The 12409-nt window shown below is 38.5% G+C and overlaps 1 protein-coding gene across 4 annotated transcripts in view; it reads left to right on the top strand.

Annotated features, from left to right (window-relative positions):
- aplf (aprataxin and PNKP like factor) overlaps window positions 1-12409 on the top strand; it is a 39189-nt gene that overhangs the window by 11338 nt on the left and 15442 nt on the right. For all 4 annotated transcript variants that reach the window (XM_036560343.1, XM_036560342.1, XM_036560345.1 and 1 more), the window contains 2 exons: window positions 2079-2277; window positions 4873-4999. In XM_036560343.1, the coding sequence (XP_036416236.1) occupies window positions 2079-2277; window positions 4873-4999 (326 nt within the window). The remainder of the gene's footprint in view (window positions 1-2078; window positions 2278-4872; window positions 5000-12409) is intronic.

Genomic DNA, 12409 nt, shown 5'->3' on the forward strand with positions numbered 1-12409 from the left:
GTGCGTCTCACCCTGCTGTGTTTCTGCACTGCATGAGTGCCCATGCTAACCCCTGTCCATCATCATCAAAAGCACATACAGTGGGCAGGCGAGCGTCAGAACTGGACCTTGGAGTAATGGAAGAAGGTCATCTGGTCAAGTGAGTCCCATTTTGTTTTACATCATGTGGACAGCTGGGCAGTGTGATGCTCTTGTCAGTGTTCTGCTGGGAAACCCTGCCTCTGAGCATTCGTGTGACAGTGGCCTCTTTCAGCAGGATAATGCGTCCTGCCACACTGCACATGTTGTTCAGGAATGGTTTGAGGAACATGAAGAGTTTGAGGTTTTGCTTTTACGAATCAATCTGATGAATCATCTGTTTTGTTTTTGGTAAGCGTAGTCTAGTTAGCTGTCATTGCATCTAACATTATGGCATCATGACAATTGCCGGAAATGGTAATATGACGCTGTTACTGAACAATACCAGTCATGACAACTTATGACAGCATATGACATCTTCCATACCAGATTTTTGGCAGGGTTATGTCATCACTATGCATTAGTGTTACCTTTTTAAAGTTTAAAGATCCTCCACATAATATAAGAGCTCTTTACCAAGTAAACAAAACATAGGAGCCTTTAACTTTAAGGGCAGTTTCAGCTTATATTTCACACATCTAGCATTTCCAAAACATTTCTGAACAGAAAAGGGTTTCAGCCAATTGTTCCGAAAACTGTTTGGACAGCAGGCGCAAGTATTCAGTCCAGATTTTGACATGGGTGCCTGACAGCAAGCTGAAAGATATATGACAACAAAGAGTGAGTGCTGTAGTTCACTTCATTCTCTGCTTTTACCTAAAAATTTGTGTCTTTCATTGGGACTGTGGAGATGAGTGTTACTTTCACACATAGCAAATGAGAAGATGAATAATAAGCCTGGGATTTTAAGGGGTGAACCGTGTCAGGTGTGTTAGGACTGTCCTGTTAACCTCCACTAGGACTGTACAATATACCGTTTGTTAATTGTCATAATGCAGTACTGATATTGCAGGACATGACTGTATGCAAATGAGCCCTCTAACCAATCACAGTAGCCCGTACTTATCAAAGCCATGTGTAAATTTCTGCTCTGCGTCAGTTTTAGGAAATATGGCACCAAAACATTTAGTCGCAACTGATGAGTCAACTTCTGTGCATGGAAACATGTGCCAGTGCACTAATGCCTCACTTAAAGTCGACTGCAAATATTTGTGCACCCTGGTCATATTACGTTCTCTACAGCGAACACACTTCTGCACATTTTATTGCACAGTAACTGTTTATCTGCTGAACTTATCATGAAAAAAAAATAGACTGTGCAAAACCTAAGGCACACTTAATGTATAGCAAATGTGTCACAATGTTAATGGTAAACTCAGCAAATAAATAGAAATTGTTGAGACAAACACCATAGTATGTTTGTTTCCAGTAGAAGGTGTTATTTAGAAAATAAACAGAACATTACATTTGACTGGGGGTGTTCAAACTGCACTTATTTGCAAAAGATGCTCCAGTTTGCCCTCATATACATATATCACATAGCAAGATGTTGTTAAAATGACAGTGATTGAAAAGGATAAAATGTGGAACCAACAATCAGCCTTATTTAAGGTGGTAGAGTAATGGGATTGTGGATTGTTTGGTGTGATTATTTTCATAAATCACTGTCTGCTTGAGCTATATCATTGCATTGTATGAGGATTCTTCTTCTATTCAAATTTAAGAATGTTTGTTTTTATCCTTCTCCTGTAAAGTTATCATTTTGGAGATAAACGTTTTTGTCACAGCAGCAACAGTGTAATCAGTGTGCATGTAAAAACAAGCAAATCCAGCTTAGTACAATTGAGTGCACAATTACTTTTATGATTTAACAGCGTTGTGTTCTAAACATATATTTTGATATGCTTTGAAATCTGTAGCAATATAATCGCAATACTAGTGTTGTTTCTATGTTGTGCAGTTTTATCTCCTGTATTACTTTGTTTTGGTTGGGATCCCAACGGAGAATTAAAAGTCATAGGGTGCTTGTTTCTTTGTGTGTGTGTCTTTATCTGAAACAGCAACAGCCAGAGTTTTGAAGAGGAGACACAGACGGAAACAGAGGAGAAGTCTAACCCTTCCTGCGTGAGTCAAGAGACACTAGAGTACAATCCCCAGGCCAAGAGCAGTACGTCTCACACGACTGAGTCAACACGAACAGCCCAAGAGGAGGAGAAGGATGAAGACACACACAAACCTGACCCTACCTCCTGCAGTCAGGTGGGCTTTGCATTCACCTACACCCTCATTTATCTAGTTCTAGCAATATTGGTAAAATTTTATATCAGTCAGTGTTTGTTGAACATATCACAGTATTAGATTTTCATTCTTCCTGCTGGTCTGTGCTAAAATAATGTTTTACAAACCTGACAGCTTTTTTTTTGACTGCTGTTTTGTTCTGTTTTCCTCTCTTAGAATTACACCAAAGGGAATCTTACTGAGTACTGTAAATATTAACCTGACAGAAAGCACATTTCCAGAAAGGAAACTTGCTATTTTTTCATTTTTTTTCATTTTTGTGTTTTATGTGTTTTCAGCTGTTCTTTCACACAGTTTCAAACACCCAGTAAATGACATACATTTCAGTTAACTTTCAGGCCTTTCAAACCATGAGTAAGTGAAAGTGGGGATAGCAAATAAACTAATAAAAAATAAAAAACACTTGGCACTTTGCTCTTTTGTGGGCGATATATTGGATATAATGCTTATAATTTTCTGTTCCACCATAAATGGTGCAGCAGTTACACTCTGGCACCGGCACAGGTTTAAGATGGAATGGAAATTTCATGTAATAAGCTGACTTCAGCATCATGTGATAATGTCGTTTAAATCGCCAGGTGTTGTTTGTATGGTTTTCCTACAGGTACAGGTCTGGGTTGCTTGGCAGGGGCACTCCACTGTATATACACTACATGGACAAAAGTACTGGGACACCTACACATTACACCCACAGGAGCTTTTATGACATCCCCGCTTGACATCGTGCATTTTGATCTTAGGCTTATGTGTAGCTGCTCGGCCATGGAAACCCATTTCGTGAAGCTCCTGATGCATATTTCTTTTTCTGATGGTGCTTCAAAAGGCAATTTAGAACTCTTTAGTGAGTGATTCAACAGAGCATAGGCACTGTGCGCTTCAGCACAGTGAATTTGCGTGGTCTACCACTTCGTGGCTGAGCTGTTGTTGCTCCTAGATGCTTTCATTTCACAATATTAGCACTTACAGTTGACAGAGGCAGATCTAGCTAGACTTGTGGCAGTGGTGGCGTCCTATGACAGTGCCATGTTTAAAGTCACTGAGCTCATCAGTACTGAGCTCATCTGCTGGTTTGTCTATCGAGACTTCAAGGCTATGTGCTTAATTTTGTCTACCTGTTAGCAATGAGTGTGGCTGAAACACCTGAACTCAATAATTAGGAGGGGTGTCCCAATACTTTTGTCCATATAGTGTATTTCTGAGAATAGATGACTGTTTTTCACTTCCTTTAAAACTAACTGTAGAAATGACATCACAGCACATTATGTTAATCCTGTCTGAATTGCTTGTTAGTAAAAATGCTATCATGTCCTATGTAAAAGGAGTCTTCATGCACTTAAAGGAACATTAACTTGTGTTCTCTGTGGTTCTAATGAAGCTGAATTGTATTGTTCTACCTCAGTGTACCTCAGTGAACAATACTCTCATTAAAAAGTGTGAAATAACAGAGAATAGATTTTATTTTATAAACAGTGTTGCCTGTTGGCTGTAAATTCCCAAAGTAGTGACAATGCTAATGACAGACTGCATTCACTTAAGACTGCCAGGTAGATGGTTTTAATAAACAGTAACAGCTAAATAAGAGCTAAATGTTTTGACGTGTTTTCTTCTCTTGTCTGGCGTAAAGACGAGAAGCTGCTTTCGTCGCTATCATTTAAATCATGATTTCACATCCCCTGTGAATTGGTCATGAACGTTACAGATGTCCTGTGGTAAAATTGCATTACTCCTCCTCCCTATACTGAATATTACTGTATGAAGTAGTTGTCTAGCATAGCCTGGCATCTGTCATGAAACTATGTACAGGCATAAAGCTCTTGCATTTGTCCTTTTAGAATAGTATCTATGATTGACTAACATGGTGCTGCTCGTAAAAACAAGCTAATCTAAAAAAAATACTTTTTGTTTAAGACATTAAATCAAAGAGTTCAGCTTACTTGATGTCTGCAGCCACTAATCTCTTCCGCAGCTATTGATGGAGGCCCAGCTTCACTGTGATCTGACTGGTCATCACAGAAAAGGAAAAACAGGGAAAGTGTAGGGGGCAGTATGGCTGTATGATGTTTATGTGATCCGTGTGGTCATTCTGACAGAGTATAATACACTACAGGAAGTGTAGGGGGCAAAACGGCTCTATAATGTTTATTTGTTAAAGTCTGACAGATCGTAGTACACTACACAGATTGTAGTAGAGCCATATTACACGCCGTGTACAGGCAGAAATAACGAGGTATTCCAGATATTTTAGAGATAGCAATGCCACCATAAATCGAGAGGGCAAAAGATAACAAAGTCTCCATATTCTGTGACCTTCTAAACCACAGGATATGTTTGGGATTGATGAGAACTTTCCTAGCAGTAATTTGATGGATTACCTCGTATTCTGTTTTCCAAGAGGACAATACTTTCCCAAAACTTCCCACATTCGGTGGATTAATGGAAGTGTTTGTTTTGAAGAACTGAATACTTCCAAATGTTTTTATAATAGTTAAGACTTTGGAAAAATCCTTTATTGTTACAGTTTTTAAGGTTTTTGAATGCCTCTCTTTATGTGTGCAGGATGCTGATGTTACCAGCCCCGCTAAAGCAGTTGAATCTGCCCCTCTGACCCCTCAGAGAAAGAGAGTTTTGCCTGCCTGGATGACAGCCGCCACTCCTGCAGCCCAGAGCCCATCGACAGTGAAAGGTAACATTCCCATGACAACTGTCGCACGGCAGTGGTGCAGCGTTCCCGTGGAAAGATCACTTAACTATCAGTTGTCTTGAGCTCAGTACCAGTGGCAACGTGCTTGTGAGACAGCATACACCATTAGTAATGGTTGTTAGGGAAACACACTGGCCACGCTTGGCATAGTAGAGAGAGAGAGGGAGCGAGGCAGAGAGAGAACAAACATGAATGGCCTCTAATGGCCACAATCAGCAGCTTTGATCTTATCATGGTAATTTTGCTGAAACAGAGCCAGACCTGTAGCTTCATTTGCATTCTGGATCACCTCTGCCATCTCCACATCTGCTTGGCTTTTGGTTGCTAATGCTAACAGCATAGGTCAAGGCACACACCACTGCCCCGTATTCTGCCCATCACAGCTTTTCAAAAGTTTTTGATAGTAGGCATTTATTTATTTGTTTGTTTGTGTGTTTGTAATTATAATATGTTGTAATATTATATATGTTTTAATATTGGTGTAATTTTATAATATACATATTATAATATGTTTCATTCGCTTATTATACACATTTTCTTTTGATCTTTTTCCTCATGAAAGTGTATAATTATGTCATATCGAATCTCCTCAGAAATATATGTAATAATTTAATAATATGTACCTGATGGCTGTTTTTGACTGTAAATTTAAAGAAATGAGCAGTGTTATCTGACTCTCGCATCTGCTTTATATTTAGAAGTAATCCATTCAGTGCTTTCCTTCAGTATAAATACATTAATACATTCATTAATATTTATTGGACATTACACATCTTATGTAAATTTATTCTGATCCAGTGGACTAGCCAGCATGTACTCTGATTACACTTTCAGTATAATGATCGCTGGTCTCAACATCATTTGGACTTAGTCTTGTGTTCAGGTGGACAGTTGAGTGCTGATTTTGAAAGTTTGTTCTCTGACAAATAATTAAACAGTCTATGATTTTTATGGTAGCTTCATTTTAACAGTGAGAGATGGAATATCAAAAAGAAAATCTAGAAAATTAAATAATATTTAAATACAAAATAATTTGCATTTCATTGAGGGAAATAAGTATTTGATCCCCTAAAAACCATGACTAATGTTGGCTCCCACAGACCACTGACACACCCTAATCTCAGTGAAGTCATTACCTGCATGAGAGACACCTGTCCCAAATTGTCACCTGTATAAAAGGCCACCTGCCAACAGACTCAGTGACACTCCAACATCTCCACCATGGGCAAGACTAAAGGGACAAGATTGTTGACCTATACAAGGCTGGAATGGGCTACAAAGCCGTAAGTAAGAAGCTGGATGAGAAGGTGAGAACTGTTGGTGCAATTATTCGGAAGTGGAAGAAGTACAACATTACTGTCGATCGACCTAGGCCTGGAGCTCCATGCAAGATATCACCTCGTGGAGTCTCACTGATCATGAGAAAGGCTAAAAATCAGCCAAGAACTACACGGGAGGAGCTGGTTAATGATCTCAAGGCAGCTGGGACCACAGTCTCCAAAAAAACCACTGGTAATACACTGAGACGTAATGGTTTAAAATCCTGCAGTACATGCCAGGTTCCTCTGCTCAAGAAGGCTCACGTCCAGGCCGGCCTCAAGTTTGCCAATGAACATATTAATGACTCCGAGAGAGACTGGGAGAAGGTGCTGTGGTCAGATGAGACCAAAATTGAGCTCTTTGGCCTCAACTCAACTCGACGTGTTTGGAGGAAGAAAAATACAGAATATGACCCTAAGAACACCATCCCCACCGTCAAGCATGGTGGTGGACGTATTATGTTTTGGGGGTGTTTTTCTTCTAAGGGCACAGGCCAACTTCACCGCATCGACGGGAAGATGAACGGGGCCATGTATCGCAAAATCCTGGGTGACAACCTCCTTGCCTCCGCCAGGGCACTGAAAATGGGTCGTGGATGGGTCTTCCAGCACAACAACGACCCAAAACATACAGCCAAGGAAACAAAGGAGTGGCTCCATAAGAAGCATATCAAGGTCATGGAATGGCCTAGCCAGTCTCCTGACCTCAATCCCATAGAAAATCTATGGAGAGAGCTGAAGCTTCGCGTTTCCGAATGCATGCCTAAAAACCTTAAGGATTTGGAGATGATCTGCAGAGAGGAGTGGGCCAAATTACTCCTGAAGTGCAAACCTTATAAAAAACTACAAGAAACGTCTGACTGCTGTGCTTGCCAACAAGGGTTTTGCCACCAAGTATTAAATGATGTTTTACTAGGGGGTCAAATACTTATTTCCTTCAATGAAATTCAAATTAATTTTTATTTCTCATTTCATGTAATTTTCTCAGTTTTTCTTTTGATATTCTATGTGTCACTGTTAAAATAAAGCTGGCATAAAATTATGAGACGTTTCATTTATTTTTTTGTATTAAAACTTTTAAAGTCAGTGGGGGATCAAATACTTATTTCCTCCACTGTATATTGTTTGGTTTATATTTAGTTGATTTTAGGTGATGATGCTAAATTAGTTTCAGAGAAGAAGAGAGCAACCTTAACCATCATTTACTTCCGAAAGTTACAATGCAAAGTTGGACTAAGATGATAATCTAATAATAATAATAAGTAATAGTTTCTTTATATTATTTAATGTATATTATTTATATGTAAACGTTTCTTTTTTTCATATTCTTTAAAAACTCCTAATTTGGTCTCGATCTTGACTCGGACTGAACTGCTACTGTGTCTCAGTCTTGGCTCGGGGTTGTCTCTAGTGGTGTTGACTACAACACTACTTCACCGTTCTTCACTGCTGGCCTCTGCGTCTGTCTACTTAGATTAGTGCCACACTTTTATTCTGTAATTCGGTTTTCATATGAATCTTTCTCCTTCAGTATGATTTTTTTGTTTTATCTTGGTATATCCTTACCGAGCACTTTATTCGTCATGACCTTTTTCATGACGGATTTGTTTTATTACACAGCAGCACTTAGACTCACTTAGACTTAGAGGAAACTGGCTGGAGTTAGTAAATTGACGGATACCGTGTGTTGTTTTGCACGCTGATAAGATCTCAGTCTGCCAGCACTGGCTATGTTAGCTGCCTACATTTCTCATACTACACATGAACAAAAAATATTGTATGTTTCAAAGGCCCAGCTGTGTTACATTAGGAGTATGTGAAGAGTAGTACAGCTTAAAAGCAGCTCCAGAGTGTCCTCCCTTTACACCCCCCCTCTCAAATTTAACCTTGACTGTCTGGTCCTGGGACTGCACTACAGAAGCTTCCTATCTTTTGTCCCAAGTTGTGATCTGACAAAGTAAAGATAAGATTTTTTACAAATTTGTATTACAGAAAATTTAGGAATTAAATCTTATCCTACAGTATCTTATCCTGCCTTAAGTTGCACTTGACGTTAGATTAACTTAAAAATGTTAGTGGTTCCATACAGCTGTGTTAAGTAGCTATAGATGCTCAATTGAGTAATAACTACTCAGTGAATTCAAATAAATCTCACACAAGTTTTTATTAACTGGACTGATCTTTTTATGTATTACTTCAATATTCAACTTAATATAGTTCTGTTTTTCCAATTAAAGTAGAAGAAGAACTTAGTTTAAAAGTAAAATTTTTAAAGAACAAACTTTAAACAAATAGGTTTAAATTAGATCTACATAATTTTGTTATTACTGTGCTACTGAGCTCTCGTAGAATTACACTCAGCAGTGTACATGGTAACTTGCATTTATAGCCAATAACAATGTGGCTAGGCAGTTAACTGTGGAGTATAAGAAAGATGCACACGCAGTGGAAAATAGGCTGGGGAAAGACAACGTGAAGAGAGTGAGTAGAAAAAGTAAAATAATATTCAAATAGATGATGCCATCTTGTTTACTCAGCGAGATTACATTGACCAAATAAACACTCATGAAGTAAATCTGACAGCTCACTTAATTTCACTGAAACAAAAAAACTGACTGTTTCACTGACTTACTTGCATTTGTAAGGAAAATCAACTAAAGAAAACTGATTAAAACCAACAACAGAGCAATTTCATTTTTGTGAATGTCGGAAGTCTTTTAACAAGCAACTCCCGATACGCACACAGCTAAAACGTAATCAAATATGTATAAAATGTAAGTTATTTAGATGGACATCTACCATTACTTTTGTAAAAATGTTAAAACAAAACTAAAGACCGGAAAAAAACGGAAGTTAAGAGTATTCCGACAGCGCTTAGTGCTGTTTATCAGAGCATCGCCGCTCACCCGTTTTAGTTTCTGTTTCCCAAAGCTTTAGCCGACCGTGCTTGATGGGTTTTCAACAATAACACATGAAGACAGTAAGACAGAATGGTGGAGAACATGCCTGCAGTGTCCGGGATTTGTAACCACAGAAAAAAAACAGCTCAACCGTTTTGCAGCATGAATAAATGTAACGTCATTATGCTGGTTATAGTGAACTTGTTATGCTGCCTGTTTACAGTTGCCTGAATACGATAGAAACAGAAGTTAGAACACTATTGGGCTTATCATAAAGTTAGGACTGATTTATCAACTGTAATAGCTGCTGCCCTAAATTCAATTAACTGAAGTTGCCATGTTGCCTAAACAGATAAAATAAAATTTCAGAGGTTGGGTGTTTCTGTAATACCACCTCATGATAACATGTTAAGTAAAATAGAATTAAAAATAAAAACTGCTTGGCAACCAGGACACAACTATTTTACATCATGGATTGTCTATCAATATACCCTCAAAATGTATCTAAAACTGAAATCAGAATCATGGTATAGCAGTACAGATGATGCTATGTCACCCAGCACTAACTGTCAGTAAAGTGTTCATTTATGATGATATTTTTCAAAACTTTAAAATCATTGTGTGCTTTTTGCCTCTGCTACAACCTTTTATCTGCTCACTTTTTTTCTTTCCCTTTCTTCCCATCTTTTTGTAGCCTCTTTCATACTTAGGCACACAGTGCAAGTGAGAACATGACTATCTTCTGGAAGTTATGTCTTAAATTGTATTTGTATAACTATTCGCAATAGTTGACCAAAGGCCAGCTACAATTCCCTAATCGCTAGTCGGCTGCTGTTTTCATCACTCTTTTTCCTCTGTTAGTGACATCTTTTTTTTGCAAACTGATCGATTTAATATGTCACTTTATTGTAGTTTGTGGAGTTAAGACAGTTGTTTTATCGCTTAGCTTCATTTAGCCTTTAATATAGAGTCGTTTCTGGCAGTGTGAGTAAAGCAGCAGAAGGAACATGTGCTACAAATAGAAATCTACCCTATAAATCATATTCACTGGGTTATAAAAGGCTAAACCCGACTCTAGAGCAGGACAAGCACTATTGAAATCTAATACAAATGACCGCTGGGTTTAAATGTGAGTGTGTACGTGTGGAAAGGAAATCGCAGCTGCTGATTTAGGTCAGGTACAGGTTCTGCACAGGCGACTCCTATTAGTACTCTGACAGACAAGTGTTTGCACACGCACACGATGATAAGTGCTTTACCCTGGAGAGAATCGGCCGCTGTATATCAGTGTCTGGATCGCTGCTGCACTTTTCTCTCTCTGCTCTAATGAAACACCTGTGCGACTCGTTAAAGCAACATTAAACTCACCTCACACTGCCAAGCGCTGCTACCGGTGATGATCAGGGCCTGTTCATTTCTCTTAAAGGTGCAATAAACGACTGTTCAGCAATAAAAACCTTGTGTGGCTGACAGTGACTGAATGCTAATGGGAACCGGTTGTTCTGTTCCAGAAGAATGTCTTATCAGTCTGGCATAGCTTGTTTTAATTGAGCTATTTGGTTTTGTTTTGTTCTCTTAAAATTACAGCAAAGGGAACCTTGCACAGTACTGTAAATGCAAACCAGACAGAAAGGGCATTTCCAGAAATTAAGCCTACTATTTATTTATTTTTATGTATTTTAAGCTAAATCGTTATAGTGTCTTTATGTAGTGCCGACTGCTGCCTCATAGCATTTGTTCATTATTAGTAATGTTACTTATGTTTTTTGGTACAAGAGGGGAGTGTAAGTGTCCTTTAACCCCAGGCAAATTACGTGATAAGGCTTTGTTTTCAGTAACAACATGATAAACAGTGCAAGCACATTTTATTCTTAAGTTGTTAAGTTCTTAAGTTTGGACCTGCCTTGATGTTTAAAGGATTATTAAAAGGTCTTCAACAATGTCAATGCAACTCACCAGCTGCTGTAAGCACAAAAATGTTTCCAATATGTCCCGCACCGCTCTGCACCTCAACTCTTCATTTTCTTCATGATCTAAGGTTGTAGTAAACAAAAGGAAACAGTAAAGCATGTTGTGGGAAAGAGGATGAAGCTGAAGTTGGCTTCTTATTTGCCAGCTTCTTACTCAAATTTTAAATTCCATCTTAAATGGTGCTGCAGTTTCATTCTGCATTAAGATAACTCATGCACCGTTTAAGGTGGAACGGAAAGGTCTAATAAGAAGTTGGCGAATATGAAGCCTCGAGAAAAGAGGAGCAGGATGTCCAACTGCCCCAGAATGAATACCTGGTTGCTTTTCAAGGAATTGAAAAAGAATTTGATAATGATTCCTTTTCACATGATTCTGACTGCGCTAATAATTGTCTCAGGACTTTTATCACTCCAGGTTTCCACTCAGCCGTCACTGTGTTGAAATGGGCTGAAAGTAAGATATGTTAAAACATTAATCGTTCAGCTATAATCATTTTTTAGGCTTTGAGTCTGTAAGTAATTTCTAATCTATTAATTTTCATCACATCACAATAATCTGTAGCTACTCCAAAAATTGGGTAAACTACATTTAGTATGGTTTAATCTTACGGGTTAATGCTGTATCCCATTAACACAGGCCCTGACGCTGTTTAGGTTGTAATTAAGTGGAGTGAACTCCATCAACTTTAGAGGCTGAAGTCGAGAGTTCATCGCTCTTTAAATGAATTATTCCTCAGTTGTGGCTCGTTGAAGTATTCAGTCCTGTTAGGGACGTATTCAGGAGGAGATATGTTATTAGATTTTAAATCTAAAGAATGTTTTTGCTGAAAAAGAAACATCCTTACATTTTGTCATTTCTTATAAAAACTGTAAACTTCTAAGGCAGGCATGTGAAACTGGGGACCTTCCAGGTGAAATTGCTGTGTTTACCCTCATCTAGCGCTCTGAATTCAGGTCATGACGGCCTTGCTAATTAGCTGATGAACTGAATCAGGTGTGTTTAATGAGGCACCGTGCTGAAGCCTGCAGTGTTTTGGTCTGCCAGGACTGAATCCTGACACATATGTTCTAAGGGTTATTAGGGCTTCTAAGAGGAATTCCACTGATTTTTCAGAATGAGTTCATTGTTCTAATGTTTTAATGATGTAATTCAGAGTTTTTTATTGTGAAATCGTTCCAGTCTAGAAAAACTTACTCACAGTG

The sequence above is a fragment of the Colossoma macropomum genome, unplaced genomic scaffold, assembly GCF_904425465.1.
Source record: "Colossoma macropomum unplaced genomic scaffold, Colossoma_macropomum, whole genome shotgun sequence".
Lineage (NCBI taxonomy): Eukaryota > Metazoa > Chordata > Actinopteri > Characiformes > Serrasalmidae > Colossoma > Colossoma macropomum.